Raw genomic sequence first — 16,115 nt, forward strand, 5'->3', positions numbered from 1 at the left:
CTGAACTCAAGGCCTGGGCTCTGTCCCTGACTCTCTACCTCTGGAATGCTGCTGGTGGCAAAATCACCAGGAGACGCGTCCAGGACAGGCGTTCATCCTGCGGCGACCACCATTTCTAATTTGTAAGATGCCGAATGAACCAGAAAGTCCATCTCTGTGCTGAGTCCCTCCACCAGGCCTCCTCCAACACTCGGGCTGGTCTGGACCACAGGCAGGCGCCTGCCCTGCCCGTGGCCAGAGAGCAGCACAAGCGCAAAGAGGGCCAGCCAGGCCCACGCTGAACCCCTTCAACACAGCCCTCCAGATGGGATGCACGGGAGCTGAGCCCAGGCCTGGCCAGGGATTCACCCTGGGGTGTACACACCTCCAACGGCCACGGGGCAGAGGCAAAGCGGCCACCAGGACACTCAGGCCCTGGGTGCTGTCCCTGACGGAGCTTCTCAAGGATAGCACTCTACCACTTGAGCCACAGCTCAACTTCTGGCTTTTTTTGGTGGTTAATTGGAGATAAAAGTCTCAAAGACTTACCTGCACAGACTGGTTTCCTAACTCGCCCCCCTGAGTGGCTAGGATTACAGGCGTGAGCAACCAGGGTCCTGCTCTTTCGTTTTCTGGTTATTTAGAGTAGGAATCTCGCACATTTTTGGCCTGGGCTGGCTCAGAATCCTAAGTAGCTAGGATGATCGGTGTAATCCATCTACTATCAGAGAGACACCAGTTCAAAGGACAAAACACTATCTTTTCAGAAACACAGAAACAACAGAGCTTCTGTGTCTTTTCAATTACCCATCTCTACAGTCACAATCTCTTAAGAAATTACCTCCCCTAGCATCCCCATTAACTACTATGTAAAACAAAGGTGCAACAAGCATCCTTTGTTCAAGTACACTTGAGGAAGTCATTCTAGGTGCTCCTTGGTTGTTTTATGACCTTCCACATGAGAGGCAGCGCCTCTTCCAGGCACTAACCTTCCTTTGAGAATGCTCTAGCCAGGTGCCAGAGCTGGTCTTTGGACTGACCTATCTACGAAGCTGCTTTGCCATTCGCACACTTCAGGAGGAGGCAGAGGGTTTCAGAGCTGTTTCATGGGTCTCAAGCATAGCCGCTTGCTTTAAAGAATAGAAGGGAATGCGGTATAGTGAGCAGAGCCTAACCAAGTCCCCAAAGGAGCTGAGAACAAGTTTACCTGCAGCTTGCAGGTTGAGGGGAACTCCCACAGAGCCCTACTGGATTTTTCAAGGACCTACTGGCTTTGCATGTTAGAATAACTAAAGTCATATTCACCATTCACTTTGTGTCTATAGGGTCTTCTTCATCTGTGGATTCAACCAAGCATAAGTCAAAAATATTTGGAGAAAAATTCATCTGTAATGAACACATACAGGCTTTTCTCGTCATTGTTCTTTAAACAATATAAAGCGATTTAAACAGCAGTTACATTGCATTAGATATTAGTATTCTAGAGATGATCAAAACTAAAGATGTGTACAGGTTACATGCAAATAATAATGACATTTTAAATACGTACTTGAGGGCACAGAGTTTGCTCTTAAAACCAGTTCCTGTGGATGCTAAGAGGTCACTGCATTCATTGTTAATCTACTGGACTGGGCGCAAACCTGTTCCAGTATGCTCACCATTTTACTGTTCCCAAAACAAAACGTTGAAGGCTCTTTTCACTAGCTCTACTCCCGGAGATTTGGTAAGGTGCTACTGCAAAAACTCCAAACTAGGTCAGACTTAAATTGACCTAGAACTTGGCTTCCTACAGACAAGCAAAGGAAGGCCCAAGGTAGGGCGCTTCCACCGCGGGCCTGTTTCCTTCTTGTTCTGAGCCAACTCATGCCCTCAGTCTTAGTCTTCTTCCAAATTTCTCTTGCCATTTGGCGATCAGCCTATAGTGTCTTTTTGAAACATGGACTGCTGTGTATGCAGGTGTAACGGTAGCCCTGTGTCTCCATTACATGGCGCCCTGCAGTCCCGCTATGCAGCTGTGTCAGTTTATCCCTCCCAGAGGTGTGACCTACCCCATGGTCTCCTCCCATTTACCTTCCTCCTCTCCAGAACAGGGTGTAGATGTCTGCTCCTGTGTACCACCACTTCCAATAGTGGAACTACACAGGATGTACCGTAACCTTGTGCACTGAAGAGGATTTCTTCAGAAAACACCACAATGGAATTGCTGGGTTCTTGAGTCACTGACTTTAAAATCTGGCAAAACCTGCCAGGTGTAGCGCACTCGGCAGTAAGGCTGGGAGAAGGCGTTTTTTATCTCTACCTTCCCGATGCCACTCACTCCTAGGAGCACGTCATTTTTTGTTTCTCAAAGATCTAATAAATTGGAGCATCTCTCTCTGGGATTCTCGGCCTTTTGGCTTCTGCTTTAATTGAATGTCTGACTTCTTCCTCCTGTCCCTGTGATGGTATTAGGAAGAAAACGATGCCATCACAAGGACAAGGACTCACAAGTAAGATGAGCATCTTTACCAAAGGGACCCCAGGGAGGCCCCTCAACCCTCCTCCCATGTGAGGACGCAATGAGAGGGTCACCCATGAGCCGGCAAGCAGGCCTCAGAGACACTAGAATCTGCCGCTAACGTGATTTAGCGGAGAATGTCAGTTCTTCCCATGGTGCAATGGGTGAGGACAAGGCTGGCCAGTTCCCGGGGGAGGGCTGACTGCCCTGCAGTGAGGAAGGGGAGGACCAAGAGGGCTCTGAGCACGGGAAAGGGCCAGTGCTCTTCCACTGGAACCAGATCCAAGGGGAGGTCAATGCCGGCTGCCAGCATAGGAAAATACTAAGGCCTCGCCACACTTCATCAGGCTATACATTTGAATCCTGGAAACAGCACAGTAGAGGCTGCTACCACTCACTACCTGGGTTGAAGTGGAGATCACTCCAGCAGCCAGCAGGCAGAGGCCTGGGATACACGCAGGGCCTCCTGGACCTGGCTGGAGTCACAGGGACAGGGCTCCTGAGTGCTCAACACACCTCAGGAGCTACAGAGGTATTTACGAGGGCTTTCCTTAGCCACTATTGAGATCCACAGGGCATGCCAATCACAGGTTCCAAGAAAACAGCCTCTCAGAGTCTGATGTACATCCCTTAGGTCTGCCACGTGTAGAATGGCATAGAGCCGACTTAGAACTGACACAGACTTCTAACTTTGATCTCCAGCCCACCTAAGCCTTTCTGATTTCGGAGGTCGTATTTTGTCAGAAACACTCAGTGGGAAGCCAGAGCTGCTCCGCTTCCTGCCAGCTGCGTCTCTGTTCATGCCGCTCCTGGTCTGATGGCTGCAGCTCACCCTTGCCAGGCATAGGGAACTTCTCATCCTCTTAATACATCTGCCGGGGTCCCTCCTCTCCCGCTGTCCCCAAAAGATGCCTTGCCACCCCGTCTTGCCTGCAGTAGAGAGTCTACTGGTGGGTCATCTAGAGACCCGACTTCTGACGGGTCAATCATCTTAATCTCTGGCTGTGTTTGGAGGTGAGCCCACACCGTCCGCTGACCACGGGGCCACGGGCAAGTGGCCACCACACCTGTCTCAGTGGTCCCGAGCAAAGACTCTTTACCATACTTTAACAAGGCATCACTGAGAACTTTTGAACATTAACACTGGAAATGGGCCAGAGGCAGGGTAAAAGACGAGGACAGAGACACCAAAGGAAGGGCATGAAGCACACAGGCTGGCGCAAGCCCACTTTATTCAGCACTAAGACCCCGGACCACGGGGTGGGGGCAGGTCAGACTCAGTCCTCACTCAAGGCCAGGGGGGTCCTGGAGAAAACAGTCACCCACTGAGGTGTCATCCCTGAAACAGTGAGTCTAAACGTGCCTGCGTCTGTGATCCCTGAACTCGTTTCTGACCACCTGTGCTGGACTTTCATCCCTTGGACTAGATAATCTACACACAACGATGCTGCAGGCAACCACACTACGGCTACATCACAAATTTTGTGAAATTCACTTACTGGAGAAAACATGAAGCGAGGAAAAGCCAAAGATACAGCAAGGTGAAGCACCAGGGCGGTGAGAGCTGGGGGGGGGGGGGGGGGGACACCCCTCCCTCCGGTGCTGGGAAAGAGAGCCCCTCTCCCACGAGGCAAGAAGGAGCAGAGACTACCCAGGCACAAGCCAGGAAGAAAGGGGGCGGGGCGGCCGGCGGACGAGCTCTGAGCAAATCTCCAAAGGACGGGACGCCACTCAGGACGGTGGAGAATGTTTCACTTTCTCTTCCCCAAAAGGCCAGGTTAAAACTGCATCCCAGAGCCTAATGTGACCTTGGCTGGTGTGCCCCAGATTTCCTACCCATGGAGGGAGGTCCCACAAGCAAGCCTTGGCCTGGGCACCATGGAAAGGCATGCAGTTTGGTTCTTTTGACACCGGTGACTACTAGGCCCTCAACAAAGACAATGCCGGGACCTCGGTGCACGGGTTCGAGGAAGGCTGGGCACACTGGGGAGGGAGTCCTAGGACTAGCCTGGAATACATTCACACCTCAGGGAACATGGAAAACAACACTTTGCTGAGACGGAGAGCTACATGGATGATCAAAGGCGGGGCACCTGCGACACTTCCTCCGGCCTACGCGCTGTTGGTGCTGACGGAAATGAGCATCTGTCCAGTGTGGAGGGCGATGCTGGGCAGAGGCCCGAGGGGTGCGGCGGGGCCGCTGCAGGCCAGCTGTGCTCCACTGGGGACCCGCCTGCTGCTCAGCATCATCACTGCAGGGGAGAAGAGACAGGAAGACAGAGACAAAGGCAGAAGGAGACACATCAGACACAGAGACATACAGAAATAGGGGAGAAAGGGAAACAGACACACAGAAGCAGAGGCAGAGACAGACACACAGACATGGTGTGAGAGGGACATAAAGACAGTGAGAAGAGATAGAGACAGACAGCAGAAAAGAGACAGTGAGAAAGAGGGAGAGAGAGGCAGAGCTAGCTACGGCCCTCGGCGTAACCAACCCAGAATGCAGGCGACCGGGCACCTCGGACGTGAGCCCAGGCCGGTGCTCCATGCTCAGGGCCCCACCACACGACTACTGTGGATGGCTGAGCTGGCTGATGCGTGTGGGGGTGGAGGGGCGCCTTGCAGACAGGGAGGTGCTGGTGTGTGTGGCGTGCACAGAGCCCTAACAAGCTGATGCGCGTCTTGGGCAAAGGGTGGGGAGAGCTGACCCCAGGAGGGGTCTGGTGTCTCCTGTCCTGAGAAGCCAGGCGGCGCTGGGCCCCGCGAGTGCCCTCGCTCGGGGTTACGTATCCCATCCCAGGTGAAGACCGGGAATACTCTGTAACTTCCTCACCTCAGAATCCGCTTGCAATGTCTGCCTCAACCACTCACCCATTTCGAAATCCAGCCCCAGAGGCACGCAGGCAGAAGGCCGGCCATGCTATAGGCCTCGCCGACATGACTCCCTACCCCAGACGTTTGCTTCCCGGCGGTGTGGAGTGCACCCTGCCCGTGGCCCGGTACCTGCAGCAGCATGCTGAGGCCCAGGTTTCGGTGTTTCTTCTCCAGCTCTGACACAGCCTGAAGCAGGCACCGGAACCGCTCAGCAGGGTCGGCATGCTCTTCGTCCGGGATGCCCTCATCCTTCTCAGCCTCTTGCAGAAAGTGCTCTTCCTCCTCAGCAAAGAAAGCCCGCAGCTTCTTATAATCAGTCAGGGCCTTCTTCCTGCGGTCCATCACATGTCCCTGCGGGGGAGGAAACAAAAAACCGTATCCTTGGGCCTTGCGGACACCCTGAACCACAGTCCCTACTACCACTGCTGTTAGTTGGGAAGAGAACGCCGTCTGCTTTCAAGAGAGTTATAAGCAATGTTCCGCAAGAAACGTACTCATCACTTACTCATGTAACTGTAACCCCTCTGTACAGCATCTTTACGATAACATAAAATTTATAAAGGAAAAAAGAAACATAAAGTTATGAGTTTGATAGCCCCAAAACACGGCCTGAGTATTCTAAAACAAAGGCCATTAAAACAAAAATAGTAGGCTTAAGAAGGTCTGATCCTTGCTATTTCTTAAAGCAAGAATGAAACTCCTATGTGAAAGGTGCCCTCTTTTATGGTCCCTCAAGGTTTCTGGGCTAGAGCTTAGCCCTAGCGTGGCAAGGCTAAGGTTGTGTGGCCTTTAAGAGCCTGAACTACCTCTGGAAAGAGTTAGGTCATCGGGAAGATCCTCTAGAAGAATGAATGCCACAAGATCCTGGCTGATTCCCAAGAAGATAAACTGTCAGAGAGAGTAAGGCTGGTCCCCCAGCGTAGTCCACATATGCTACCAGAAGCTAGACAGATGGAGACACTGGACCTTGGACTTCCAGACTCCACAAGGTAAGAAACCCACTTCCTTTATACAGTATTCAGTCTCGTGTGCTTTTGTTACAGCAACACAAATCAATGTATTCCTGCTTGTACCAAAAGAGTTGATGTTCTTATCACTGAGGAGAGAAGTAAGGCTGATTCTGCACAGACCTTGTCGAAATAACTGTCTTTTGTGCCTCCCGACATAACTTAGTTGTTTTTCAAATATATTTGCCTCTTTACTTCCAGCATCAGGGTGTGAACTTAGGGCCGACCTCTAACTCAGCTGTTTTGCTCTCAGCTAGCATTCTACCGCTGGAGCTACACCAGGCTGGGTTTTTGGTTGGGTAATTGGAGATGTCTCTGACTTTGCTGCCTAGGTTGGCTTTGAATCAGACCTTCATATCTCAGCCTTCTGAGCAGCTGGGATTATAGCACGAGACACCAGCAGTCAGCTCAACACACAATTCTTTGCCCAATTCAGTATACAATGATTGGAATTTAACTGCATCTTTGGGTCTATTTTCGAAGGACTAGTGTGCCACGCAAACTAGAGCTAATGAGCAAGTACTGTTTTCTTGTTAATCTACTTTATACCAACTCAATTCTCAACCCAGTCAAGGGCCCTAGAAGAAATTTTGTCTTGTTTCCCTTAGAATGTCAAAAAAAAAGCCAAACAGTATATGGTAGGAATAATTCAAGTGGTAGAGCACTTGCCTAATAAGGTTGGCAAATTCAAACCCCAGTACTGTTGCTTCCCCCCCAAAAAAAGGTACTACAAAGCACTACGTATAAAAGATTTAACATTGCAAATCCCCCAATATAAAATGTGAAGATCCCTGCCCACTTTTGGTTAGATTCTATTTGGGGAAAAGCCCATAAACACACTAGAAAAATACCCTGGCGTCCAAAAGCTCCTATTCCAGTCAACCAGGATGGTGGGTACCCTGTTTTGCTGCCTGGTCTGTTTGCTGCATCCAGGTGACACAACCCCCACCCCCCCACCCCCGCCTCCACTTGCCTTCCACACAGCGGCGGCTGACTCGGCCTGGCCGTGCAGGTCCCGCGCGTCATTCAGGTCCTTCCTCATGATCTCCACCGACCCTTTGTTCTCCTGGAAGAAAAGCTGGTTACCGAGGGGGAAGATCGGAGCACAAAGGCCAGCGGAAGCCCCGATGCCCCTAGCTGGCCGGCTGCGTGGCCTCTCACCTGTCAATCCATAAACAACCCCAAAGTGAACAGTCTCTGCTTCCCACTGCCACTGTCAAAAACGGGGCTCCGGGTGGCCCAAGCAGCACGGTGCCCTGGAGGGTCCCGGTCTCAGGACAAAGCAAGGCAGCTCTTCCCACACTGGCCCCTTCCGCATCAACTCTGCCCGCCGTGCCCGGTCCGCTCCCACTCCCCAGCCCGTGGGTCCCTGCGCCCCAGGGAGGAGCCCCGCGAGGCTGCCCGCCGACCACATCCGGCGGGAGGCAGCCCAGACGCGGCGCCCGAGGTCCCGTGCCGGGGCCAGGCCAGGCCCCGAGCCGGGCGGCCACTCCCTCCCTCCCTCCCGCGGGCAGACGCGGGAGCCTCTGTCCTGTCACCGTGGACCTGGCCTCCCCCCACCCCGAGCCTCGGCCGGACTCGGGGTTGTTTCTGCCCAACAGCAGGTGCCACAGGGGAGGGCCTGGGGAGCTCGGTGGGGAAGGGCTGGGGCCGGGAGGCGGGGGCCGGGCGCGGAGGCCGCGGGGAGGTGGGGACCGGGCGCGGGGGCCGCGGGGAGGCGGGGGCCGGCGGGGGCCAGGGGGGCCGCGGGGAGGCGGGGGCCGGCGGGGGCCAGGGGGGCCGCGGGGAGGCGGGGGCCGGCGGGGGCCAGGGGGGGCCGCGGGGAGGCGGGGGCCGGCGGGGGCCAGGGGGGCCGCGGGGAGGCGGGGGCCGGCGGGGGCCAGGGGGGCCGCGGGGAGGCGGGGGCCGCGGGGAGGCGGGGGCCGCGGGGAGGCGGGGGCCGGCGGGGCCGCGGGGAGGCGGGGGCCGGCGGGGCCGCGGGGAGGCGGGGGCCGCGGGGAGGCGGGGGCCGCGGGGAGGCGGGGGCCGGCGGGGGCCGCGGGGAGGCGGGGGCCGCGGGGAGGCGGAGGCCGGCGGGGGCCGCGGGGAGGCGGGGGCCGGCGGGGCCGCGGGGAGGCGGGGGCCGCGGGGAGGCGGGGGCCGCGGGGAGGCGGGGGCCGGCGGGGGCCGCGGGGAGGCGGGGGCCGCGGGGAGGCGGGGGCCGGCGGGGGCCGCGGGGAGGCGGGGGCCGCGGGGAGGCGGAGGCCGGCGGGGAGGCGGGGGCCGCGGGGAGGCGGGGGCCGGCGGGGCCGCGGGGAGGCGGGGGCCGCGGGGAGGCGGGGGCCGCGGGGAGGCGGGGGCCGGCGGGGCCGCGGGGAGGCGGGGGCCGGCGGGGGCCGCGGGGAGGCGGGGGCCGCGGGGAGGCGGAGGCCGGCGGGGGCCGCGGGGAGGCGGAGGCCGGCGGGGGCCGCGGGGAGGCGGGGGCCGCGGGGCCCGGGCCTACCTTGCCGCGCAGCGCCTTCCTCCAGCGCGGCTCCCACTCCGGCGGCTCCGGGCCCGAGGCCATGCGGCAGGCGGCGCACAGCGGGTCCCCGTCGGCGCGGCACAGCAGCTGCAGCGCCGCCTCGCTGGCCGGGCCATCGCGCGCCGGGGCGGCGGCCGCCTCCTCCAGGGCCAGCAGGCGGCGGCTGAGCGGCGGGCGGCCCGGCTCCACGGCGCGCTGCCAGCAGTCGTCGGCGCACTCGGGGCACGGGAAGGGCCCGTCCTCCTCCGCCCAGAAGCGCACCACGCACGACCGGCAGAAGCGGTGGCCGCAGTCGGCGCGCACGGGCTCGCGGGGCGCGCGCTGGCACAGGGCGCAGGCGGCCTCGGCGGGGCCGGCGGGGAGCGCCAGGGCTGCGGGCGGCGGGGCGGCGGCGGCGGCGCGGGAAGGACGCCGGGGAGCCGGCGGGCCGGGGCGAGCGCTCGGGACGGCTCGCGGCGCGCCGGGGCCGGGGCCGGGACCGGGACGACGTCGGCGACGTCGCCTACGCCAACGCCGGAAGCGTGTGGGCAGGGCGGGGTCCCGGCCTCCGAGCGCGCTTCCGGTCCAGCCCTGCCGGCGGCGCGCCTCCCCTCCGGGGTCCTGGAAGCCGAGAGCCGCGCGCGCTGGCGGCTCTGCCGGCGGGCGTCTCTTCCTCACGGGGAGATCCTACCGGAGATCGCTTTACGCGCACGGATCTCACACCGGGGGACGCAGCATTCTAGTCATTTGGAGAGCCACCGTCTGAGGGTCGTTCTTTGTGAGCTGCTAGGACCTGAGCGTCGTCTCCGTGGGGCCGCGTCCGCGCGGGGCGGGGCCGGCGGGACCTCGCGGGAGAGTCCCCTCCACAGCCGCGCCCGGCTCCTGCGCCGCCCCTGCAGCCCGCGTCCCCGTCGGGCCTTTCCCGCCTGCGGCCTCCTCGCGAGTCCCTGTTCCGCGCAGATCCACCTCGCGTGCCCGGCTCCTTGCGGGCGAGCTTTGTGAGAGCAGACCCGCGCTCCCGGGGTGGGCACCGCCAGGTGCACGCGGCTGCGCGCGCGCGGCCGGACCTCCCCCTCCCCTCCCCCGGGGACGCGCGCGCAGCCCGGACCCCCCCCCCTCCCCCGGGGACACGCACCCTCCCCCGGGGACGCGCGCGCCGGCCGGACCCCCCCTCCCCCGGGGACGCCCACCCCCCTCCCCTCCCCCGGGGACGCGCACCCCCCCCGGGACACGCACCCCCCCCCTCCCCCGGGGACGCGCACCCCCCTCCCCTCCCCCGGGGACGTGCGCCGTCCGGCCAGCGTCTTGACTTTCCCGCCCAGGCTGGCGTCAAATCTCAACCCCCCAGATCTCAGCCTCCTGAGGAAGGAGAATTATCGGCTTGAGTCGGGTGCTCCGTGACCCGAGCACACGCGTGCGCACGCGCGGACACGGCTCAGGGTCCTGAGCTCCAGCTGCGATGGAAGGTGCGCGTCCCGCGAGCGCGCGCTGTAATCCCGGGTCCTGAGACGGAGCCGCCTGGGGAGAAGCGCCCAGAGCCTGCGGCCTTCGAGCCCTGAGTGAGCCAGGCAAGCCTTCCCCAGGCCAAGACCAGCGTCTGTCTGTCTGCAACACGCCTCCCTTTCATCGCCATGCATTCATGCGTTGGTGCTCACACAGGGGGTTCTGCCATTTCCACCCCTGCGTGCGATGTGTTCCAGGCCTTCTCATAAATTACGATGACCATGCTCCTCCTCCGGCCCCCTCCTCTTACACAGCCTCGCCCACTGGCACCCACCTTCCAAGGTACGTCTTTTCTCTTCCCAACCTCCTGTCGTCAGCAGCTTTCACTGAGATTCTTTATTCTGGTTCCATAGATAGGTGTGATGCCTTTTCTGATTGTTCACACTATCATTCTTTTTCCCTTATCCTCATAAATAGCACAATGTGTGCAGAAGGGAAAGGTTTGTCTACTATGGGGCTAAGATGTGGAGACAGAACAAGTCTTGGGTCCACCTCTCCAAGCTTAGGGTCTTTGAGTTATAGGGGCGTCTGGGGCAGGGTAAAGGTTTTTGGAGTAATCAGTGATCTACACACATGCAGTCAGTCTTCATGACTCTTCATAGACTGTGTGTACAGAAATAGCAGTGTTAGCATCCTGAGGTAGAAATTTCAGCCTCCGAATGGCAAACAATTACTGATTGGATACTTGCAGGCCCAAATGAAGAGTCAGTACTTTCTACAGAACTGGTCTCCAAGTCCCTGAGAAATAACCTAGTCAAGTGTTCCTATCATAACCCATACATCACAGATGTCATCCACAGCAAAGCCAGTGGGAAGTTAAGAATATATCACTCAGCTGCATGGACTCCAAAACAAGTGGGGTGAGTGGGTGTGTGCACCAGTCCTGGGGTTGAACTCAGGGCCTGGGTGCTGAGCGACTCTCCACTCCCCAAAGCTAGCACTCCAACCATCTGAGCCATAGCTCCAGTTCCAGCTTTTTGGAGATTAATTGGAGATAAGTCTTAGAGTTTCCTGCCTAGGCTAGTTTCAAACCTTGATCCTCAGATCTCAGTCTCCTGAGTAGCTAGCATTACAGGCATGAACTACCAGAACCCAGCTCAAAATCAGTGACCTTTAAGTTCTGTACAAGCAAATGATACTAGAGGGTTTGTTCAGATTTTCCCTTGGTTTAAAAGTCAAGTATAAAACACAAATGGATTGATTTGCATCTATTCCCATTCACATCTGTGTCGTACCGAAATAAAAAAGCACAAATAAGATTTCTAGGAAACCCAATGTGTGGGATGTGTGGGACCATTCGGTGGTGGGTGGCACCTCTGCCTTGGGAATGGTGTCTGCAGAGGTGGGAATCATGTGGCTGCTGGCGGCTCGAGGCAGGCCGTGGCCCCTCCTGAGCCTTCCCAGCCCCAGATCTTCAGGGTTGGCTCACACTCAGGCAGTTGTCTCCAGAGGCCCACTCGCCTTCTCCACTGGAAAACAGCCCCCTCTTCTAGATGTCTGGGCTCAATCAGATCGAGTGTCAGGCGGCCACCGCAGGCGTTGCCAACGACTGCTGGAAGATAAATAAGGCCAAGCAGAAGAGCCTGATGATTCAGTGGCCCAACGCCTGCCTGTGTCTGAGGTCAGCACCCGCCTGGGCTCCCCGGGTTCACTTGCAGAGATCCCCGCGACGGTCAGAAGCCTGCATGGTCCATCTCCATGCTGATACCACAGTGCCAAAGACCTGGCAACCTCAAGGGAGAGGGACTCATTTGGGCTCATGGCTTCCAAGGAGAAGGGGCTGCATCTGGCCACGGCTTTCTTGCAACAGAGTTCCAGGGCACGGCAGTGTCCTGTGGGGAGAGCCGGCTTACCTGGCTCTGGAGTCCACAGTCCTGGGGCAGGGGCTGGGGCTGGGGGCAGAGCTGGAGTTGGGGCTGGGGGCAGAGCTGGAGTTGGGGCTGGGGGCAGAGCTGGAGTTGGGGCTGGGGACAGGGCTGGAGTTGGGGCTGGGGGCGGGGCTGGAGTTGGGGCTGGGGACAGGGCTGGAGTTGGGGCTGGGGGCGGGGCTGGAGTTGGGGCTGGGGGCGGGGCTGGAGTTGGGGCTGGGGGCGGGGCTGGAGTTGGGGCTGGGGGCGGGGCTGGGGGCGGGGCTGGAGTTGGGGCTGGGGACAGGCCCCTGGCCGGGGCTGCAGGGTGGACACTCGTGTTCTCCACCGTGGTGGTGTTTGGTCAGTATGGACAGCCTGAGTGAGTTTTGGAAGAACTTGGCTTCTTGGCCCACCCTTCCTAGAAAGGAGCGAGTCCTGCTCACCCAGCCCGCAGGCCCGGGCATGGCCCTGCACCCGCCCTGTCCCCGGGGCCGCGAGGGACAGCAGGGGGACGGCTTGCGGCTTGTTTTTGTTGTTGTTACTGTTTTGTGTTTTTTAAGGAATTTAATCACTTGAACCTCTTTTTTTTCTGTCTGTCCTGGCGCTGCCCTGGGCTGCTTTGTGCTCAAGGCGAGCGCTCTACCTCTTGAGCCACAGTGCCACTTGCTGCTTTTTCTGAGTTTATTGGAGTCTCACGAACTTTTCTACCCAGGCTGGCTTCAAACCATGATCCTCAGATCTCAGCCTCCAGAGTCGCTAGGATGACAGGCGTGAGCCACCAGCGCCCAGTTACTTGAACCTTTTTTAAGTGACTCCTAAACACAACCATCTACCCTCTGTATCTAAGGCCATGGCTTCTGGGCTTGCTTTTACCCCTCTCCTTCCACTCCCTCCCTCCCTTCCTTCTCTCCCATTCTCTCTTCTTTCTCATAAGGAAAACTTTCTTTGCCCTATAGCATTTCATCAGTCCATCCAACATACAGGCTTTGTTATTCCAAGTAACAAATGCTGAGCTGAGTAACAAATGGATGGCTGAGTTGGATGGCTCAGCACGTACCTGACATGTGAAGGCCCTAAGTTTCTTCCTCAGCACCACGAGGAAACAAGTACCTGTCAGAGGGACTGCAAAAAGTACTTGGTAATGACAGAAATTGTGTATGACTGCAAGCTATAGAACGTTCAGAGAGACCGAGGTGAGCAAAAGTTTTGAGACACTCCAATGAGGAAGAATATATGAACTTTTTAAACAGTGATGACCATGATTTTTGAAGCTGATTGGGCAGCAACTGGGCAGATGTCTTTGTGGAGGATGGGGAAAGGGGGGCAGAATGCTTGGGATTGAACGAGGGTTTCCTGAAAGTTAAGCACAACCCCTCTATCACTTTTGTGTAAGATTGTGGTGAACTGTGAGCTTGCACTTCTGATAGTCGTTCATGACTGATTCTATCAATCAAGCATGCATAAGAACACTTCCTTAACAACTTCTCAGTTTGTTGTTAGTGTTGACACAAATAACTCAATTTACTTTTATACTTTATAAAATATCAAGGTTTATGGCATTAACACACTACAGACTAAAACATAAAACAGTAAGGTTTTACTCAGGATCATTACCGTAGGTGTAGACCACGTCAGTGTGGTCTTGCAGTGGGGACAGCTGGGGCTCCACTGGGAACACAGCGTGGACAGGTGGGAATCCACTGCCGGCACAGCCGGACATCACCTGGGCACGAGTGGAAAATTGAGGAGGAAACTGGTGACATCTTACAGGGTTCCGCTGACTTACCAGGATTTCTTGTGAAGACTAGATTTTGCCATGGACCCACACAAGTGGGCCTAGAAGGTGGTTCAGGAGTCTGGACGGTTTGAACAAGCAGAAACCTTCATATGCCCTGAACTCTGTTATGAGAGTTAAATTGACTTAAACATTTGGGAACTGGGTTACCTGGCCTAAGTGAGCACCCTAAAATATTTGTTAAGTTAACCGCATATTTCAGGAGGAACTATATTGTGGAGGGGCTGTTCTAAGGGATATGATTGGGGTTATTAAACTGGGATTGCTGAACTGCTGGCTATGCAGCAGAGGCATGCTTAAAAGTTTACAGAAAAGCCATTTATGTCCTTTTTTTTCTGGAAAAAGATCCAATTTGAAGAGGAAAAAACATCCTGCAAGATGGTGAATTTACAAGAATATTTTGAGGGAGGTTTGAGAAGCGTTGGCCTTGGAAATTCAGGTTTTTCTACAGATTACATCTAAAATGAACTCTGAGCCACCCCCTAGAGAGACCTCAGGGCCAGCAGGCCGGGTCTACTGGTGAGCCATTTCGGTGCGATGGTCAGCACAGCGGTTCTTAGCTCAGTGTGCTGTACACCAGATGCCACTGATGCAGAGGAGGAATAAGCAGATTCACCACAGGTCCTAAATAGTTTCTAAAATATATGGAAATCATACAGCTGAATTTCATTTATTATCCCAGGGCAAGCAGGTGCATCTCTAATCCAGATCTGGGAGTCAGTTAAACTGGAAGAACAATATAGTTCTGTTTAATATCCCCTCATCATAAAAGTAAGCTTGTCATAAATTTGTTCTACAAAATATGAGAAAACAGAATACATACAAGAAATGAAGGCATGTTATAATCTATCTAGAACAGAATTCACTAATTTGATTTTGTCAGAATTGGATTTATACTGCTAATTTACGCATTTATTCATTCAAGGAATAGCTGAGTATCCATTACATGCTGTAAAGAAAAGAGGCTTTCAGACATAAAGGTAGGGGTTGGAAAAACAGCGAAACGTCTTCAGAGCTGGTTGAATCAGCAGAGGAGGTACAGCTAGGTGTTGATGTCGATGGAGAGTTATCTTTTGAGAAAGTTAAGAAAATATGAAAAACCTCTTCTGTCTTTGCACAGATGTTCAGAGAAGTGTTTGCATTGACGAAGGCCCGTAACAGAAGGGCAGGGGTCCAGGGTGGGGAGCTCGGGAGAGGCAGGAGGGCTTGTTGGGAAGCCTTTTGTCCTGGGAGCTGGAAGGCTGGCTTGCAGGGGTGAGTGGTAACGCTGTGGCGCCCAGGGAGATGCGTTCAGAGCCTTGTACTTAATAGTTTCACTTAAGGGTCTCTTGTTAAATAGCTTAAAAATGCTTAGTGATTTCATTATGTTCCACCGTGACGGTGAGCCGTGGCCTATCTTACAATACTCCAGTACCGGCTGGTCAGGCCTCTCATTTCTCATTGTTTATTACCAGCTCTGTGGATGAAGCACGAGCTTTGTTTGCAGCCTGGTTATTTCCTTTGTAGATGGACACATGGCAGAGATTTCTGGATCAAAGAAGACACCGCAAAGCCCCGGTACGCACTGCGGGCTCGCTGCTTCCCGCAGTCAGGTGGCGATGCGCAAAGCCCCGTGCGCACCGCGGGCTCCTGCTTCCCGCAGTCAGAGGCAGCGATGCGCAAAGCCCCGTGCTCACTGCGGGCTCCTGCTTCCCGCGGTCAGAGGCGGCGATGCGCAAAGGCGATGCGCACTGTGGGCTCGCTGCGCCCCCGCAGTCAGAGGCGGCGATGCGCAAAGGTGATGCGCAAAGCCCCGGTGCGCACCGCGGGCTCGCTGCTTCCCGCAGTCAGAGGCGGCGATGCGCTTCCCGGCACGCGTGGCTGCGTCCGCATCTCCTTTAGTGTCCGTGTTAACCTGCATTTAAAGCGTTGGTGACCTCCGCGTGGCGCACGTCTCTCTGCCATACTCTTAGGCCACTCTGGAAACCTCCTCCCACTGACGTGCGAGGGCTGCGTGTTAACAACGCGGGTCCTTTGCTCTCCTCACACGACGCCCCTCTGCTCCCCGTTGCTTCCCTTTGTGTCTGTATCTTTTGGAAGTACTTTTTCTGTGTATTTGTTGGAGGACACTTTGAGGCTCCCTCCT

The 16,115-nt window shown here is 56.5% G+C and overlaps 1 protein-coding gene across 1 annotated transcript; it reads right to left on the minus strand.

The window, feature by feature from the left end:
* Positions 1–1,346: 1,346 nt before the first annotated feature.
* Rnf187 (ring finger protein 187) lies at positions 1,347–15,890 on the minus strand. Its single transcript, XM_042669530.1, has 8 exons — positions 15,794–15,890; positions 15,536–15,675; positions 13,810–13,918; positions 13,253–13,305; positions 8,843–9,529; positions 7,334–7,426; positions 5,483–5,704; positions 1,347–2,415 (listed from the first exon to the last, which is right to left on the minus strand). The coding sequence occupies exons 1-8, from the start codon at positions 15,888–15,890 to the stop codon at positions 2,332–2,334; spliced, it is 1,485 nt and encodes a 494-aa protein (XP_042525464.1). The 3' UTR covers positions 1,347–2,331.
* Positions 15,891–16,115: the final 225 nt, after the last annotated feature.

The sequence above is a fragment of the Dipodomys spectabilis genome, unplaced genomic scaffold, assembly GCF_019054845.1.
Source record: "Dipodomys spectabilis isolate Male_0828 unplaced genomic scaffold, ASM1905484v1 ptg000496l, whole genome shotgun sequence".
Taxonomy (NCBI): Eukaryota; Metazoa; Chordata; class Mammalia; order Rodentia; family Heteromyidae; genus Dipodomys; species Dipodomys spectabilis.